The 20,505-nt window shown below is 45.4% G+C and overlaps 1 protein-coding gene across 1 annotated transcript in view; it reads right to left on the bottom strand.

Moving 5' to 3' along the window:
* Positions 1-329: 329 nt before the first annotated feature.
* The window catches only part of USP46 (ubiquitin specific peptidase 46), a 56,244-nt gene continuing 36,068 nt past the window's right edge, over positions 330-20,505 (bottom strand). The window contains exons 6-10 of the mRNA XM_081088303.1: positions 16,304-16,380; positions 9,337-9,420; positions 6,821-7,018; positions 3,265-3,343; positions 330-2,428 (exon numbers count right to left, since the gene is read on the bottom strand). Of these exons, the coding sequence (XP_080944429.1) occupies positions 2,327-2,428; positions 3,265-3,343; positions 6,821-7,018; positions 9,337-9,420; positions 16,304-16,380 (540 nt within the window). The 3' untranslated portion in view covers positions 330-2,326. The remainder of the gene's footprint in view (positions 2,429-3,264; positions 3,344-6,820; positions 7,019-9,336; positions 9,421-16,303; positions 16,381-20,505) is intronic.

Raw genomic sequence — 20,505 nt, 5'->3', positions numbered from 1 at the left:
GAGAAATTACCCGATAGCTCTAAAGTTTAAAAACCCGATGGAGTGCTGGAGGATAAGTGCATTTTCCCAATCTTTTCCTGCATCACACGACCATTTCCATGTTCTTGCATCATCCCCCACTCTTGTGTTTTTTATTCCAAAAATCTATCCATGAAAACTGAATTTTAACTGACACTTTCTATTAAAAGGAATTACTTCAGTTAAGTCACTGGGGAAAAAAACTCTTTATAAGAAAAAAAAGGCATCCTGAATCTATGACTATGCATTTAGATATTACTTACACAGGCTTCCAAATGAAATATTTTTTTTCTAATAAATTAGCTTCAAGAGTCATTTCAAAGATAATTTTAATAGTTTTTCTTATGAATCAGTTCCAAATATATTAGATATCAACCATCATTTTCTTAAACTTTGCAACCTGCAGTCAAATATATGGGTTATATATAGTACAAACAGTTCCCTACAGCAATCACCTTCAATTGGAAAGTATCTCTCCTTAATAACAGAATAAAAACTCACCTTCCCGGTAAGTGATCACTGCATACGTTTCATGGAGGAAAAAACAGACAAAATATTTATAAATATGAATTTGCCTTTAAACAAGGCGATGTATACTTTTGTCACTCGTATAAAACAATAACGTGAAGATCACCCTGTTTTGTCTTCTCCAGTGAAAAGTAAAACATTTCACTTCAAGCATGAACAAATGAAGTGTCAGCATGCTTATTTAAGTTCTGAGCAATAAACAGTTCACGATATTTCAAAGATAAGAAATCCAGTTTTCATCTAGATAAAGTGCTATGCTCTTACTTGTTGCAAAATGGCCACTAACATTTTCCATTTCAATTTTAGTTCACATTATGCCAAACACCTGTATGTTCGTTCGCTGATTTATTAGATAACAAGATCATGTGTTCACAGTATATTATAGTGTATGGAGGTCAACCGACTTCCCGAAGGAAGGTCTATGACTCATAGCATCTGTAGGAAACCAAAAACCAGCTCCACGGCAAAACACCACATCAACCCTTTTAATAAAAGGTACCAATACTCAAATGATCTAATAAATACATATATAACAAAAGTGAAAAAAATAACTAGGGTGAGATGAGGTTCATCCAAAAAACTCCGTCTTGTCAAGCATCCTAGGAGCCTGAGTCAAAGAAACGCTGCCATTTGGCTCCCTCCTCCACCCACCCCGACACTTCCCTCGACCCACCTTCACGCCAGTTAACTCCGGTCTTCCCTCCAGGGAAGGTGCCACCTTGGCCTAGGCTGCCACCGCCTCAGCGAGCAGGCTGAGCTGTCTCAAAGCGAACAGCGGCCCCGCGCGCAGCTGGTCCGAACGGGGCAGTGCCCTCGTTCTCCCGGGCACAGAATGACGTTGGTCTGACTGCTCGGGAGAGCTGCGCTGGAGGCAGCCACCGGGGTCCCCGCCCTGCGACCACGGACTGCGAAAGGCCAACACCAGGCCTGGGAAGGTGCCCTGGATGCTTAGCAGTGCCAGACAGAGGAGGGAGACGGTGCACGGACCTTGCGGAAGAAAGTGGCACTAAGAACACACAGCAGAGAGTTATTTTCCTGAACGTGGTTTTGGTAGAAAGATAAGTAACTTTTCTCTCCCCATGAAAGCTTCCTCCTCCTGGCTTTGCCTGCTCTGAGCTCCCCACCCTCTTTGCCCCAGGGAATTCTAGCTCGAGGTGAGCACAGCCTGGACACACACTGGCACCTTGAACAGCTCTTCACCCTGTCCCACCTGGAGGATGGTTTTAGTATCTGAGGTTACTCACTTTTAAACAATTTCACCTGCACACACTTAAAGCTATAGTTGCAGCCCTAAAGGTGAACATCTACCCAATTCTGTCCTTCGAGGCAGAGAAGCTAAACATGGGTAGCAACGCTTCCAGGGACCCGGTAAAGGAATGCATTGAAAGGAGACCCTGGAAACCACCTAGGAAGCTCAGCTAAGACTCCACACGGACTGCAGACATTCTAGGACACGTCATTCTAATCCAGCCAGGGACAGCCAGTGGCATAATGCTTACCCGACCCTAAAATTAGCAACTGTTATTCATATAAATCTTACTACAATCTGATTGCAGTTAACTTCTACCTCAGACTAAAATAAGACCACGAATAGTGCTGCATGTAGAAAAAAAACAGAGAGAGAGAGAGAGAGAGAGAGAGAGAGAGAGAGACTAACACAGCCAGATCATGAGACTCGCAGTAATACATTGGTGGTCCGCGGGGAGAAGCAAGTCCGCAGAGAACCCAGTAACAGTGCTTGAACACTCCCCCTCTTGAGTTAGTCCCACGGTCCTTTAAGTTATTCTCGTGACTGATAGAATAAAATATATCCAGATTCTGAATTTTTTGATATATCTGACGTCAGGCCATAGAATTCTTCAATAGCTTGGGCATCAATTTTCTGCAACAAAAGAGAAATAAAACAATATACTTGTGTAACGTGACGACTGGGAGGAGGACAGGAGAACTAATGGAATGCACGAGTCAGTGTCAGGAACAGTGTTGGCTATACAATCACAACTGGGAACTTCCGATGGCAGCCGGCAATTCCACAGACTTGGCAGAGGACACGACTGCATGAACTGCACATCTCTGGGGAGAAAGCCACCCTCGAATTTAGCAGCAGCCACATGTGGGCATGCTGGAGGAGCCAGGACTTCTGTCTTTCTAATGGCAAACTGGGGCCTGGGGAGTCACCATGATTCTTTCCCTTTCTTTTTATCCCATGGGCTAAACTAGACCATGTCTTTGAGCGTGAATTCTCTCCAGCTACTATGCCTCTACAACAAAATCAACATTTGGAATACTTGGGTATAATATAAAGATTTTCCAGGGCCAACAGACTGAAAAATAAAGTTTTTAATAACCAATACAAGAAAAATTTGGTATAATGAGAAAATTTTAACAGAATTTCGAAGTGCATTATTTGGTCTTTACCAGAGAGGACTATAGTGCGTGAGGCAGCAGAACTCATTATAAATATGACTGATGGTGGCATAAAGCTCCCAGGTCCACGGCTGATGAGTTGACCAGAACACAGTGTGAAGGAGGCCATGGTCACCCCTTCTCCCTCCACAGAGAAAGGGAAGCAGCAGGATTTCGTTCTGAGAGAAATGTACGTCGTTCTAAGGTCAGACGGTAGGAAAACAGGCCTCTTCTAGAAAACATCCACACCCACACATTCCTCAAAATGCAATCCCCACCCCACCCCTGCCGCAGAGCACTCTGCACACCCACCTCTACGATGTCGTCATCAAACAAAAGCCAGAAGCCATGACTTTTCACAATAGTGATATAATGCCCACGATTAGGACCGCTGGAAAAGACAGAAAAAGACAGTAGCCCATTAACATTTACTTCTTTATAAGCAGCAACTCACTAGAGAAAGCTATCATCAGGGCAGAACTTGGCCTGGCCGGCTCACAGAGGAGCAACAGGTGCTGGCGCTATGCTGGGCAGATGGAGTGCAGAGATGAGTGGACATCTGGCGTCTAAGGACTCACAATCCAGGGGAAAACAGACATTCAGATTCGACAAATATAGCAAATAATCACTGTATGCATACCTACTATGTGCCAGATCCTATTCTGGCTGTCAGCAGAAAACACAGTGAACAAAACCAAGTCCCACTTTTGTGGGGGTAGGGGTTGAATAGGGAATAAACAAACTAAAATGTAGATGCATCTGCAGTGGTGGTAAAGGCCATGAAGAATAAAGTCGATGGATGGCATAGTGAGTGGAGAGGGACAGCATTCTCTGATATAAAGGGATGGAAGGGGCCTGATAACATGAGATGTGAGCAGAAGAAAATTTCCCTGAAGGAAAGGACTGTGGGACAAGCCATGGACTATTCCTGATGGAAGCATCAGGAATAAGGAGCAGCAAGTGCAAAGGTGTTGGGGGATACAGTTCTTGCTATGTTTACGGAAGAACAAGGCAGCCAGAGCTGAGAGCGCCAGGGGCAGCCAAAGCCAAAGGGGGTCGGGGCTCTCATGGCTAAGATTTTGGACTTTGCTGTGAGTGAGCCAGGAAGATCCCTGGGAAATTCTGAGGAGTTGATTTAAGTTTCAGAAAGATGTTACTAAACCACAATGTATAATACCAAGCATTAAAATAAAAAGGTATATATTATACAACTAGAGGCCCGGTGCACGAAATTTGTGCGGGGGGGTGGGGGGGGGGAGTGTCCCTCAGCTTGGCCTGCACCCTCTCCAATCCGGGACCCCTTGGGGGATGTCCGATTGCCAGTTTAGGCCCGATCCCTGTGCTCTCGCAATCCTGGACCATTGGCTCCTAACCACTCACCTGCCTGCCTGCCTGCCTGATCACCCCTAACTGCCCTCCCCTGCTGGCCTGGTTGCCCCTAACTGCCCTCCCCTGCCAGCCTGATCGCCCCCAACTGCCTCTACCTCGGCCCCTACCACCATGGCTTTGTCTGGATGTTGGGTCTAATTAGCATATTACCCTTTTATTAGTATAGAAGATAAAAATAGTAGGAAGAACAACTAAACAGCTATTACTCTGTAGTTACGATTTGCACAAATGAGATTTTAATCCTGAATTTAGAGTTTTGTTTTGTGCAATACATCATTAAAGCTAAAAAGCGGTATTTCCCTATGGTTACTTTCTTTAAATACAAGATGACCCACACGAACTGTTCCTGCCTTTCTCCAACCTCACCCAGCCCTCTGCCCCCTCCCTGAGCTCCAGCCCACTGCTCTCCTCGGCTTTCACACACATCACCCTTCACATGTGAGCCTTCCACCCGCTGCAACTGCCTGAAACGATCCTCCCCCAGTGTTTGCACTCTTGGCCCATGTTATCCTGAGGCCTCAGCTAAAAGGTCACCTGGGTAGATATATCTCTGCCAATCACTCCCCTTGCTTCACCACCTGCTTGGTTCATTCCTCACAGTATGAATCAAAATCATAAAGTGTTCTGTACCTTCAGATCCTGCCCAGGGACCCAGGAAACAAGGGTTCAAAAGAGCTGGCAGCAGATATCAGTGAGTGAGGCTGTGCACCCACTGCCACCGTGAGCCAGGAGGCCCTGGCACAGAGAAGGGCTCAGCTCCCTAACCCCAGAGCTTCCCGGTGCCCCCGGCCAGTCCTGCTCTGCGTATCAGAACAATGTGCCTCTGGTGGGAAGAATGTAAAGAATCCCAGTGAGCAGCATGTGTGACTCAGCACCCACTCGCCCTAGCTGCCAGGGCTGCTCTGACCTCGTGCACCCATCACAGAGGCTGACTGTCCCGAGCCCGGTCTCCCGCTCGTCCTGTCTCCTCAATGGGTCTCCGCCGTGCCCTCCCCAGTGCTCCCAGGATCACAGTTGGCACTCACAGAGATCCTACTGAAAACCCATGCGTAGCCTACAAATCTGAGCGCTTGTTTCCCCATCACACTGCCCCGCCTCAGCACGATGCCCTCCAGGTACCAGGCCTGCCTCCCCAAAACCTCCTCTTCCTAAGCCCTGCCATGGTCCCACCTAGTGTCCCTGGCCAGCTTCCAGATCACTGGGCCCCTGGGTTCTTCAAAGGGACCTGTCAGAACTATTCCTCAGGGAAAACACAAAGCCGGCTTATCACTGCCCGAGAAATATAACTGAGAACACAAAATATCCAGTGACCTGAAGTTGGTCAATATGTGCAGGACAAAACAGGGGTGCTTCAGATGTGACGTGACAGCTCAGGATACCATCCACCCCAACACAGGATTAAAAGCTCATCCATCCACTCCTCCATGTGGAGCTGTGCACCTCCCGGAATAGTCCATGCACCACAGCCCGACCGAGGAAAGATGCTGAGGAAGACACCCGCACTGCAGCTCGTCCCAATCCAGAACCCGTGAGGGCAGGGAGAGCTGTGCCCACCCAGGAAGAGGGCACACACCGACGCCAGCTGAGCAACGGAAAACAAGGGGGCCTCAGCAGCCTTTCCACGCTCAGGCATCTCCAAATTACGGAAAAGATTTAATTATAAAAAAGATTTAATCAAAGGAGTTTCAGCAAAACACTGTTCTTCTCTATGTAGGGGCCTTCTCTCTCTTTCTCTTCTGATTATGTACTTTTTAAAAATAGACTTTGCTGTGGTTGTGTGTTTTTTTTTAAAATAATTTATTGATTTTTAGAGAGAGAGGACAGGAGAGGGAGAGAGAGGAAAAGAAATATCGATGTGAAAGCGCAACACTGCTGGGCTGCCTCCTGCACGCCCCTTACCGGGGACTGAGCCGGCAACCTCTCGGTTTACGGGGTGACTCCTAAACCAACTAAGTCACACAGCCAGGGCCTGATTATATACTTCTCATGGAATGTCGGGCAAAGACTGAGAAATACATAAACAATATTTTTTAAGAGTACATTTTCAATCATTCAAAATGCCAGAAAACTGAACTCTGATTTACTGCTTTGTCTTTAGTCATAGATCTTAAAATACTTTTGAAATCACATAACCTGTAACCTGGCTTTTTAAAAATTAAAATCATAGCATAAGCATTTATGCCTTCAAGTTATTTCAAACTCCTCCCAAGCATCATTTATAACCAAAGATTTATTATTTCCCTTGTGATAAAACATTTAGATTATCTTATCATAATGCAGTTGATTTCACTTTATGTGTGCATGTAGACACATTTATATTTGTTTTAGATGATATATATACAAGAGCTTGGAAAAGATTCCACAAATAGTCCCATTATTACTGGGACTCACAGCCCAGGAAAGGCCCAGCTGGGTCTGCTTCGGCACAGGGATGACCCCCCCCACTTCCCACGTGCACCCCGCTGCCGCTGGTCCGTACCTGCCACAGTGCACCACCACGGCCACCAGGTCATACATGCGGTCCAGGTTCACAGCGTCGCTGGAGGTGTTGAAGAGCCGCAGCTCCAGCGGGAAGACCACGCGGTAGGAGAGCTTGGTGTACCTGTGCAGCTGCTCCATGTACTTGAACCGCTTCAGGTGCAGGGCCAAAATCATGGGCAGCTTTTTCACTCTCATCCTACGGAACCGTGAAATAGAAACCCAGTTGTACCCGACCCGTTAGGGAAACAGAATCCACTGTTGCCTGCAGATGGAGAGCAGGAGGGGTCTAACCAACTGCAAATGACCAACCACTCATAAGAGTAAAAGTCTGCTCACTTGTGTAGAGGTTACTTCTCCCACATCCTCGGCTAACTGAGCACAGTCGGCCAGAGAAAAACGCAGCCTGGGGCACTGTGGAGTGAGAGGAGACATTCCAGAACTTCTGTACCAATAAAATTAGGGAGTGCGATCGCTCTCTGTCACTGCCCAGCCTGCTAGGGAGGAATAGCACCTGGGTACCCCTCCCCAGCCCCTTCCTGAGATCCTGGACAGGAGGGTGGCAGCTCTGGGGAGAGGACACTGGGGCGAGGACAAGCAGAAGGGTGTGGTCTGGACTTCCAGGTCCCAAGGACCAGAGGGATGAACAGCCACTGCCAGCCACTGGCATCAGGAAACCAAATGTGCCAGGCTCACTCCCACTCCCTCTGTGCTCTTGGGCCCGTCATTTCCCTTCTCTGGCTCAGGGTCCTGTTCAGGGGTTGGCTCAGCGCTCCATTTCCCAAACTGGGCTCCTCAGCGCCCTGGAGACGCTAACAGGGTGGGGTTTCTGTGACCCAGTTTGGACAATGCCACTGTTTTGAAGCTCCTCCCTGCACCTTAGCACAGTGGTTTTGAGAAATCCACACTCAAGGAACGGTTTTCTGTTGTTTGATGCAGAATTTCCCAAACTTATATAAACACAGAAAGCTTTTCTCACCCGAGGGCCGTTAATATTCCTTGGTAGAAAGTCACAAAGACCACAGTCTCTGTAGTGAGCACTGGTAGGACAGAGTGTCCTCCAGGCACCTTCCAGGGCCCTGTCTATGAATGTCCTGAATTTGGGTACATCCTGCTCAGCTTGTGTATACATCTTGATGCATATTATTTGAAAGGGACAAATTTTAAGAGAATACTATTCAGGAATCTTTTAAGGTAAAACCCTGTTCATAAAAATGTAAGCAAAATAACATCAGCAGAAACATATGAATTATGGGGAACCTCCTATTCTATAGAAGTACATGACATTTTAATGTGCGAGACCTCCAGGGCTGCACAGAAATCACCTTCCTGCCACATCGGAAGACCTGGGCTGGCCTAGGTATATGGATGGGAGCAGAGGTGAGCTTCCCTGACCACTAAGGAGAGAGAAGTGCATACCACCCACGCTCCACCTGCCACAGTGACTAACCTTCTGTACGTTTAGATGCAGCAAGGAAAGATGAGAAGGGCTGGGAGGCTGGGCAGAGGAATTATTTCATCCTCAGCCTCGGGCCTCTGAGGGTTTAGATGGCAGTAATGAGCATCTATGAGTTACTGAGAGCATTCCACAACCAGGGGCCGGGTAAATGTAACTCACAGGGAGACTTCACAGGATAATTAAAATGTCAAGTTTCTTGGCTTCTGGGGGAAAATAACAGGGAAGCACTGGTTACCTCAGATTGTCCAAGAGCTGTAACTGGTGGTGGGAAAGGGATGGGCAACCTTGGGTCCTACATCCGTTCAGAATGTGATAACTTTCCTATCAGCTATCCATATAACTGATGTGTTACTGACTTCCTCATGACTCCTTATCAAATAATTAATTTTTTAACCTCATATCTTCTAAGAAGCTCTGCCCTCGCTGGGTGGCTCAGTTGATTGGAGCGTCATCTGTCCACCAAAAGGTTGCAGTTTCAATTCCCAGTCAACGCATGTACTTCGGTTGCAGGTTTGATCCCCAGTCAAGGTGTGTACAGGAGGCAGCAGATGGATGATTCTCTCTCACACAGATATCTCTCTCCCTCTCTCTCCCCCCACCCTCCCTTCCACTCTCTCTGAAATCAATAAACATATCCTCGGGTGAGGATTAAAACAAAAAGAAGTTCCAATGTTTGGGCAATACTAACAACATTACTGAGTGACAACTATATGTCATGTACTCTACTAGGTCCTTTTAATAGTGCGCCTTTAACCCCAAGACGACAGTGACTGGATCTGATGACCACTTGTTTACCCAGGGCACATAGGAGCACTCAATCAATATTTGTGGAAGGAATGCATGAGTGACCAAATGAGCAAATAATCATACGAATGGACAACTCTCCAAGGTGGGCATTCTTATACTACTTTTACCCGTGACAAAGGCAAATGACTTCCCCAAAGCTCCTTGGCTATGAGCCTACGGAACTGGGATTCAAAATCAGATCTGGCAGGCTTCCCGAGCTGGCTCCCCCTCCAGACACAAAGCCAGCCTCTTGAGCTAAGTCCTTTACGTACCTTTTCTGGGCCTCCTGTTTGCTGCAGCACGTTTCACAATAATATTTCTGTTCACTACACAGTGTTTCTGTGTTGCTGAAGTCTCTGCAGAGAAAAATATTTACAGCTTAAAAAGAAGTCCAAACTGTGCTTGGTGTACTGAGTTTTAAACGCTCTATCACCTGTAGGGTAATCTTTAATTGAGTGTAGGTAGAGGAGTGATGAGAAAAGATCCTTTTTACAAGTATGATGCCATTAGAGCGAGTCTACTGGGTTGGACTATGATTCCACCAGGAGAGATGTTCACCTATAGCTTTATTTAATGGGACACAGACAGATGTTTCCAAATGATTCGGAAAAAACTCAGTGTTTAACAAAGAACACCTGTAAATTGGAGATACAAATTATAATAGAAAAATACTAACTATATTAAATACCCACCGCAAAGTTGAGTCCAAAAACGTCAATCCCATAAAATTACTGGGACTGTTGTACAGGAATGATAAATGGCACATCTCAGGTCTGTATTTCCTAAGAGCTTAAAAGTGAAGATAAGGGCATAGAAACCATATACAACTGTCCTTATATGGAACCAAGAAAGTCCCAATGCTCAGCATGTGCCGGCTTCCTCCCGGCCCCACACCCTGGATGGCATGAACGTTGGCCTCCCTCCTTTTGAGAACAAATGCCATTGTGATGTTATGTCTGCATTTGACTTATAGCCTACTGATAGATTCATTTTTTAAATGTCATGGCTTTTCATTCTTTCTGGTCCCTGAGATTCTATTTAACATTCCTGTGGTACTACTTCAAAGGCAGAAAGAACATCCAGAATATAATAACACCCCAGAGTCTTGAAAAGGTCTGTGACATTTCCTTATGCAAGGGGAGTGTCCCAGAACCAGAACGGTCACATTTGACTAAACTGAAAATGTTAGCCAAGCCAGTGTGGCTCAATGGTTGAGTGTCGACCTATGAACCAGGAGGTCACAGTTCCATTTCCAGTCAGGGCACATGCCTGGATTGCGGGCTCGATCCCCAGTAGGGGGTGTGCAGGAGGCAGCAGACTGATGATTCTCTCTCATCATTAATGATTCTCTCTCTCACTCCCTCTCCCATCCTGTCTGAAATCAGTTAAAATATATATTTTTTAAATCGAAAATGCTATTATTCACAAGTGAAAGACTCAACCACTTAAACAGAGCTTATCAAAAGAAAACATGGATTGTTTGTTCATTAAATTCCCAAATATTTACCAACAGTGCTTGGGACTAGGTGCCAGAGATTCGCAGAGTCCCTGCCCTCACACAGCTCAGCCTACAGAAACGTGCACAGGTGAGTCGCAGACATTTGGTGCTCAGTGCAAGTCCAACATAAATCACTTCACACTGCTGATTCCCCTAAACCCTCCAACAGCTCCTCAGTGCACTTGTGAATAAGATCCAAACTCCTTGCCATGGGACAGGCCAGCCGTCTTCAGATCTGACAGCTCTTCTGACCTCATCTCCGGCCTTGCCCACGCCCTTCACTCTGTTCCAGCCACACGGGCCAGCCTTCTCCTGTAGCTCACGTTCCACGCTCTCCCTGCCTCTTGGCACTTGCAGGTACTCCTTTCCAGATGCTTCCATGCTACTTCGCTCATTCGGAGCTCGGTGTAAATGACACCTCTTGCCAGAAGACTTCCCTGTCCACTTGCTCCAGACCCACCCAGCCCAGCCCCAGCCCGCTGCTGTCTGGTTTTCTTCGGAGCACTCACTGCTCTCTGAAACCATCCTCTCATTCATTTAGTACGTGTCTCTCCTCTTTGTGGGCACTGACCCCGTCTGCCTCACTGCTGTAGCCAAGCACGGAGAACAATGCTCACGGCCCTCAATAATGCAGCCGGCTGAACAAAAGCAGAGGAGTATGCACCGAGTCCAGGGAAAGCACGGGAGGAGACATGACCTTGAACTGGGGTCATTCAGGACATTTCCCCGGGGGCGATGCCCGAGTCAGGCTGTCGGAGGGGAAAAGTGCTGGGGGATAGGAGTCAAGCATTGCAGATGCAGGGAACGCTGACAGAGGCACGGAGGCACGGCGAGTACGCTGCTGAGAAGCTGGCGTGGACCCTGCGGCTCTGGAGCCCCACTAACCAGTCTCAGCAAAGAGAAGACATAACCAGACGGTGCTTTCTACAAATACCACTTCTGGCAGCGCCACGGAGGAAGAGCCGGAGGGGGTCGAAGGCCAGGAAACAATTTAGAAGGCAATTACACTCCATCCCGACTTCAAGTGCTTGGTGCATAATACAGTCTCACATTCAGCTGAATGAATCCAGGCAACTCTTCAGAGAAGGAGCGGATGTGAAAGCAGTGCTTGGCCTGCACAGGCTTACGGGGTGGACGAGGTGGGGGCTGGGAGAGGGAGAGGTGCGAATGGGTGGCAGTGGAGATGCACACCCGGGGTACATCCACCACAGACAAACCTCTGTATCCAGCCAGAGAACAGAAAACTAACGCAGGCAGAGCAATGGACAGGGGTTTCTGCTTACTGCATTTCTCGAAGGCAGTTTCCTGAAATATGTGTAGGCCCAGATAGCAGAAATACAGAGGTTAGTCCCTAATTTAAGGGCCCACTTTACAAATGACCACCAGCTGGCTGGGAGCTGGCTGCCATGAGGACAGGGTCAGGCTTTTAGGGGGTCTGTGAGTTGAGAAGTGAGAAGTGAGGCTAGGCGAGGAAAGGGGGTGACCAGCAGGAAACCCTGAGGCAGACCAGGCCTGTCAGTTGCTATTGTATAACTGCTGGAACAAAAGCAGGCAACAAAGGTGAGGAAACTGTGCAATAACAAAGTCAGAGGGGAAGGAAAGAGCAGAGACCTTTTTCCAAGAGCAGATCAATTACTAAAGCAGAGACGAGGTTAGAGAAAAAACACAAAACTCCTTGTATTTCTTTCAAAAGAGTCATAGTGGCAGTAAAACACTATTTAAAAATATACTTTGGGGACCCGCCAGTGTGTCTCAGTGGTTGAGCATTGACCTACAAACCAGGAAGGTCACCGTTTGATTCCTGGTCAGGGCACATGCCCGGGTTGCAAGCTCGATTCCCAGCAGAGGGCCTGCAGGAGGCAGCCAATCAATGATTCTCTCTCATCATTGATGTCTCTCTCCCTCTCTCTCTGAAATCAATAAAAATATATTTAAATATATATACACACACACACACAATTTGGGAACAAATGTAATATAAAATGCACACCTTTATAAATAAAAAGACTATACAATCTTATGGAAATGTATACCAAAAAAACTTGAAAAAAAATGGAGAAAGACTATGTTCATGGATGGGAATGTTATATACTTGTAAAGATGGCTATCATGTCCAAGGTAATGTCTATATTTGATACATTTTTTTTTCATTAAAATCTTAACTACTTTCCCACTCAACACAATAGCTCAAAAATTGGTTTTTAAAAAATTCTCAAGCAATGCTTCTGGATAGTGCCCACGGCGTGGCGCACAGAGAAAATGATACTACGCAGCAAGGAGCTGCGGGAGCCTGATGCGCTGCTCCTGTGGCTCTGCTCGGCCGCTAGGAGCGGAGGCATGACACACACCTGCGGCCCAGTTACCATGCACACCAACTGGGAAGCTTTGTTCTGGAACCGAGAGCAGTGGTTCTCCTGGCTGTTCCTTAGAATCACCTGGGGAACTTTAAAAACAATCTCAATCTCCGTATCAGCCCCCTCACTTGCCCCCCCATCAATTACGTCAGAATCTCTCCAGGGAGAACCCAGGCATTGTTCTTAAAGCGACCCAGGTGGCTCCAATGTACTGCTCTGCAAACATTCACATGCATTTGAATCTCTTGGCGATCTTGTCCAAATGCAGATTCTGATTCATTCATTCATTCTTGGGGGAGACCTGAGATGCTGTGGTTCTAATGAGATGCCAGGTAACAACAGTGGTGCAAGCCCACGACCCCCTGTTTGAGGGGCAAAGATCTAGAGCAGTGGTTCTTAAACTTTGGTGGTATCAGAATCACCAGGAAATTAATTAAAAATAGGGGCCCAGGCTCGCCGAAGTTGAATATGGCCTGGGCCTTGATTTGTACCAACCTAACCACTGACTAGAATATAAAGAAAGATTAAAAATAGGAATCCATGAGAAAAAGTTATATGTCAGATATTAGAAAACACCACATAACAACAACCAAATCTGAAACGCAGGACCGTAAAACTGAGAGATGAGAGCGTGCCAAAGAAGTGAGGTGGGACTTCATGAACTTAGTACATGAAAGCAATTTCTCAAAATAAGTAGAAAAGGAATTTTAAAAACTAAGATTAATTTTTAAAATAGAGCTTTAGGAGTATTAAAAGGCTCCTTCCCTCCTGGCTGGCCTCCCTGGGAGAGGGGGAATTTAAATGAGAGGAAGACAGGGGAGGAGGAAGGTGGCCTCAGAACGGGGAGCACTCTGAGGACAACGGTAAGTTTCTGTGAAGGAGCCACAGGAGGGGCTAAGGCACAAAAGTAGAAAGGGCCGCGTGAGGTTAACTGAGATGAACTTCACGTATTTTAAGTTTTTGCCTGAGGCCATCCCTTAACTTTTCAAAAGGGAAAAAAAAAAACTTACTTGGTATCCTCCTAGGGTAAAGAGGGCTCACCTTGCCTAAGACACAGTACTGAGATTTGAAGTATCAGAATTATAGCTCAGCGACAATATGGATCCTGTATCCTGAACTTAACTCCATTTTATACCATCATTTCTCTGGGACAAAAGTTCACTGAACACACATTGTAACTGATCACCAAAAACCATTCTGGAAGGAAGTGGCAAAAATATGACATTTAAATACCACAATTTTAGCTTGAATTTTTTTTTCTTTTTTACTTTTTCATCATCAAATGAAAGATAAAAATATCACATCAGAAGAGAAATGGAGTCATGATGTTAAAAAAAAAAAAAACTTCAGAATTCTAATTTTAAAAACAAGCCTTCAAGAATGCAAACCAAATTAAACCATGAAAAGGGCCAAAAATAGATCAGAATCACTCCTCATCTTTTGTCTCAGATGGAAAAAGCTGGCCTTCCTCCTGCAGGTCCCTCTCGCGGAGGTTGGGAATCTGCTGCCCATCGCAGAGCTCTGCGATGACAACACCTGGCAGGTGTTGGGCGGTGAGGTCTTAGGCGTATGTGAGGGCAGGTGCAGCTAAGTCAGTCACGGTCTAGTTTAAGGATATAAAATGAGGATGGGCAGGCATTTCAGGAATATCAGCCTGCACAGTCCCATCAAATGAGAATCTCATGTTGGATGAAAGGTTTTCCCAGGCTATTTCGTACTCACCCTTCCCAGCTTTAACATTTCCGAATGCCTCTAGCCTGCTCTCCTCGGGTATGCATGGCCAATAAGTACATTTCTCCAGAAAAGAAAAAAAAAAAAATGAATACACAAATCTGGGTTCCCGAAGGTTGAAATTTTAACTAACCATTGGCCCTTTACCTGGTTGGCCTCAAAGCTAAGGCCACTGCTGTCTGCCTTTTTGAACAGCCCAGATCATGCTAAGAAGGGGAGTAGTCAACCTCCCTAACTCCCCTTTCAAAGAAAGGGTATGAACAAATACCCTTTCTCCCATCCCCCTCATCTGCGACTAATGTTAGCACAGCCTCAATTGTTTCTATATTCCCTGAGATTATAAAACCTTGGGAAAATAAAAAATGGCTTATTTTCACAGGAAGATTAAGAACCCATGTCATAAATGGGACCATTCTGAAGAAAAAGAGGCCATCCTTCTCTTTGCAAAGAGGTAAACTTTTCCTAGACCCCAGGACCTAAGGCATTTGCAGACAAGGGCTGACATGCCAAACCAACAGGAAGCGCTGAGGTACCCATCAGCACAGTGTTGGGGGGGGGGGAGGGGGGTGTGCGGTGGCATCAGGCTCCTGGGAGATGGGAGAGCAATCCACCCCCAGCTCTCACAATACCTAACCCCCAGACGAATCAAGCTCTTCCACATAAGGTGACTTTCCGACAGTTAACCGCCACAGCAGTCTCTCTAATCCGCGTCTCCAAGTCCCCCGCACTCCTGAAAGAACAAGTCCGCCACCCTACTCCTACTGCCACGTGATGACACCTTAAAGCGCCGGAGCTGCAGCACCTGAGCAATGACCACAGTCTACACTGGCTCCCTCACTCTCCAGACCTGTTTCATTTCCTTCAAAGCACCGATCACCATCTTCAGATCCCACCGCATGTAAGTGCTGCGACAGGCGTATCTGGTGCTCATTCCCCTTTCCAGTGTCCACACAAGGCCTGGCTCACTGTGAGCACTCACGACCTCTTGTTGGAAAGAGAGGAAAGAGGAGAGTGCGGAGGGGAAAAGGAAGCCATGTCTTTACAGCAACTTGGAGCACAGCTCAAGCATGCAATGCCTATCGTGATCTTGCGCACGTACTGTTCTCATACTCCGGGCTCCTCACCTCCACTCAACCCTAGTGAGGAGCCATTTTCCCCATGAATGATCTCCATACAATGCTGGAAGTTGGAGGAAAAGGCAATTTCCTCATTGGTTCTCAGCTCAAAAGTGCATGATTTTTTTAAAAAACAGAATAGATTAGCTTAGAAAAATAAAGGAATGGCAGGCATCTATAGCAATTAATTATGTAAGAGTGTGTATGTGTATGTATGTGTGTGTGTGTGTGTGTGTGTGAGAGAGAGAGAGAGAGAGAGAGAGAGAGAGAGAGAAAAGAAAGCCCTTTAATACATCTGTAATAAAGATTAAAAACTTAATGACTAACAGCTTCCATTTGATCCTCCCTCTTCTCCAAAGGACTTTTCTCCAGACCACATACCCTTATTTTCAATCTCTCTTGGAAAAAAAGAAATAGGAAATGGTATTGTATGGGTTTAACAGAAAGGAAGATTATTTCCTAAAGAAATATGGGATATTTCCCCCACTTATTTACTAGCCTGATCAAAAGCTCAGACCACACTCAGAATTCATGAGGTTACCTTAGGCAGTGGGTAATGGATGTATTCTGCTCCACATCGACAGAAAGATCAAGAAAATCTTCATCTTTGCTACTAACCTGAAGCAAAAAAAAAAAAAAAGAAAGAAAGAAAAAAGTCTTAGGCACAAAATACACAACAGACATATTATCTTGAACACTTAGAGGTAGCAAAAGTAGTGTGTGGCTTTGCATATTCACTGGCAATCATTAACCTTGGAAACCCAATCTACAGAAAATCCCAAATTTTCAATTTAATCATATCTCTATCCCAGCTTTGATTCAGAACTTTTTATTTTTTAATGTTTTTATTGAGAGAGGGAGAGAGAGAGAAACATAGATGAGAGAGAAACATCAATTGGCTGCCTCCTACACACCCCTACTGGGGATGGAGCCCATAACCCAGGCACATGCCCTGCCGGGAATCAAACCAGCAACCTCTTGGTGTATAGGACGACGCTCGATCCACTGAACCACCCGGCTGGCTAGAACTCTTAATAATGAAAACTCTACCAGATTTCTCTTCCTCTCCATTCATTTCCTCCACTGTTCCAAAGTAGGAAGTATCAGACAGGTAGCCATATAGCTCAGACTGGCAGGATGATAAAAACAAAAATGGAAAAAGGACGAGACACGTAGAAAACCTGCTACTCTGAGGGTCAGCCCTTCGTTAAGTTGTCTGCACTTTCTGCCAATCCCTTGAAATCACCCCCTTCTTCCCATGTCTGCTCATTCCAACCACATGAGGGACCAGGGAGCCTAATGCGCGAGGGGCTGTAGAGTCACACCGGCTCCAGGTGCAGCTGTCCTTTGATACAAGACGTGGCCATCATGTGCAGAGCCCAGCACTGTCTGTGATAACAACTGGACCCGGAGCTGGCGTGGAGCCGAGACTTGCACGGGCCTGCCTGCCACTCTGGCCTGCTCTCAGGCAGGATGGCTCATTGGCCCGGGCTAGTTCTCAGCCCTCCACAGATCCAATTCCGGGCCTACTTATTGAAGCTCTCCGAGGAAGTGTATATATTCCAGCAGTTCACCAGCATTTTACCATCTTGGAGTGGGAGGGACCAATTATTCCTGCAACAACCTTGAGGTAATCAGTCAAGTGGCAACAAAATGAAAATAATATTCCTTTCCGTGTGACAATTACCTTGGGACCCAATACTCCACTGCTAGGAAATTACCTAGAGAATTATTCAGAGACGTGAATACATCTTTTACACTTGTGTAAGTCTACACAAGGTGATGTATTGAGACAGACTGCCCAGCGCCATATCCTGTCTCTGCCCCTTATTAAAGTGGATGGCTTATGGCCAGGTACTTAGCCTCTCTGTACCTCAGTTCCTCATCGGTAAAGTGGGGACAGTAAGAGTATCTATTTCATAAGGCTGTTTCTAAAGATGACATAAATAATACATGTTAAGTGCCTTAAGAGATAAACATTCAACAAATCATGAGGAGTAGAAAATGTTAAACGGCCTAAAATGGTTAAGAAGTTGGAAACAGTATACATACATGATGGGTATCACAGTAAATGAAAAAGTTGACTATCCAATTATGTGAATTAATTCCAATTTTGTATTTAAAAGGCCTATATATAGTGGTGGACAAAAGCAGGTTTATAATTTTGAATACACAAAACACAGGGTTAATTCTTGTATTATTATTTATTTATTATTGTATTATTTTCCATATGAACAAATGTAAACCTTTTACCCACCCCTGTATATTTACATACACACACACACACACACACACACACGTCTCTATCATCCTAATTTAATTTTTTATGGCACTTATTACTGCCATGGTAGAATGCATGAAAGGCCCCAAATCCTTACCATTGCCTAAACTAGCCTTTTTGCCACATGACTTTACAGATCTCTTATCAAGGGGTATGTTCCCCAGCCCTTGATTCTGCATTCAGCCATGTGATATGCTTTGGCCAGTGGAATGTTAGAAGACGTGTTATAAGCAGGGGCTTGAATAAGCACTTGTGAAACTGCTCTCTTGCCCTTCTGTCATCACCATGAGGATTGGCCCACTGTTCCCAGGAAGATGGGACCCAGGGAGCAGAGCTGTTCTCACATCGGTGCCCAGCCAGGCCCAGCCTCAAGCCAAACCCCAGCTGACCTGCAGACACACGAGTGAGCCAGATAAAACACAAACACACATGTCCAGCCAAGTCCCTAGATGCATGAATTATAATGCTAAATCATAGTTGATTTAGGTCAGACTTTTAGGGTGGTTCACAGCAAAGCAACAGAAACCAGTACAACTACAGCGGGTCCTTGAATAATGTGGTTTTGTTATGACATTGATGAGATGCCAGAGGAACTTAACTCTTATTAGTATCAATTAGCCAATGGTAAAACTGGTTTCATTATACACTAGAGGCCCAGTGCAGGGATTCGTGCACTGGTGGGGTCCCTCGGCCTGGCCTGCGGGAATCGGCCGAAACCAGCCCGGTGCACGGATTCATCCATGGCATTCGTCCGGCCTGTCCTGCCCAGTCCCAGTTGGGGCCGTTCAGGGCCGGCCAGCCGGGCATGGACGGTGGGAGGTTGGCCGGTCGGGAGGGCTCCAGAGCATGTCTGGCCTGTCTCGCCCAGTCCCTACGGCCAGACCCCAGCAGCGTATTAGCCTTTTATTATATAGGATGTCCAACAACTGCAAAATATACATTCTTTTCGATTCAGCAAGGGTAACAGCCTTCCAGGGGTTTCCAGGCAATGTTAGGAGACATTTTTGTTGTCTCATCTTGGGGGATGCCTACTGGCATCCAGCAGGCAGAAGCCAGAGATGCTGCTAAAAAACCAATAATGCACAGGGCAGCATCCACAACAAAGAATTATCTGATCTTAACTGTTAAGTTCCAAGGTTGAGAGAACCTGTTTTCAAGTACATTTAAGAAATTGGACCATGTGTTAGGATTTGAAATATGTCAAAATAAATTTAGAAAGATTGAATCCATACAGAAGATATTCCCTAACCACAATGGAATTAAATTCTAAATCAATAATATTCAAATATCTAGGAAAATCCCAAATGTTTAAAAATTAAACAGCATATTGCTAAGTAATGTATGAATCAAAGAAAAAAATCACGAGAAAATTAGAAAATATTTTGAACTAATGACAACACATATCAAAAGTTGTGAGATGTAGCTAAAGCAGTGCTTAAAGGAAAATTTATAGCTTTAAAATGCATATATTAATAAACTGTAGAGCGGAGACTATCTTTTCTGTTGGTCTAATTACTACAGCCCTAATACCTAAAATAATTTTCAGCATTTAGTAGGTACCCAATAAATATTTACTAAATGAATGAATAAATAACAAAAGAATGAACAAGTAAAAAGATATCTAAATTCCAAGAGACATCAAGTGACAGAATTATGAATAATTTTCTTTTTATAAATTCTGTTTTCTTTCTTTTTCTTTTAATCCTCACCTGAGGATATTGTTTTTTATTGATTTTAGATAGTAAAGGAGAGAGAGGGACACATCCATCTGTTGCCTCCTGTACACACTCCAACCAGGGATCAAATCCGCAACCTAGGTATGTGCCCTGTGTGGGAATCGAACCGGCAACCTTTTTGCTATACAGCATGACATTCCACCAACTGAGCAATCTGGCCAGGCTACATTCTGTTTTCTTAAAATAATCCAAAGGTATTATATTTTTTAATAAACAAAACTTTTTCTAGAACCAAATGGCCCTTCTCAGGGGGTGGGGGGGAGGAGAGGGGAGAAAGAGGTGTAGAGCCAACTGAAATCATACATAATTTAGATAGCTAGGATCAGGTTTTACTAAAACTGTTACAGCTGGAAGGGAGCAAAAACAAAGAAATGTTTTCTCCTGTTAGGCAGAAATCTTTTTCTCTACTCATTTTAGGAGATGGGGGGTGGGGGTGGGGTAAAAATTTAATTAACTAATTGGGTAAAGTTACTGTAACTTTCTCAATTCCCAATGCGAACTGCTCCCAGGATTTAAGACTGTGAGAAAGCACTGCTCAGGTGGATCAACCCTGCTGGGAATATCAAAACACAGCATAAACCCTCCCACTTGGGTTTCTCTCTCTCCCTGCCCAGATTGACAGTCAAAAGCAACGAGTGATCAGCAATCTTTTTTTCCTTTCTCTCTTTCCAGAAAGCTGCCAGAAAAGAAAACCTTTTTCTTCCCACGCACAAGGATCTCATTCTG

Source organism: Myotis nattereri (assembly GCF_964212035.1).
Source record: "Myotis nattereri genome assembly, chromosome: 1".
Classification (NCBI taxonomy): Eukaryota; Metazoa; Chordata; class Mammalia; order Chiroptera; family Vespertilionidae; genus Myotis; species Myotis nattereri.
This window is presented reverse-complemented; position numbering and strand designations above follow the sequence as displayed.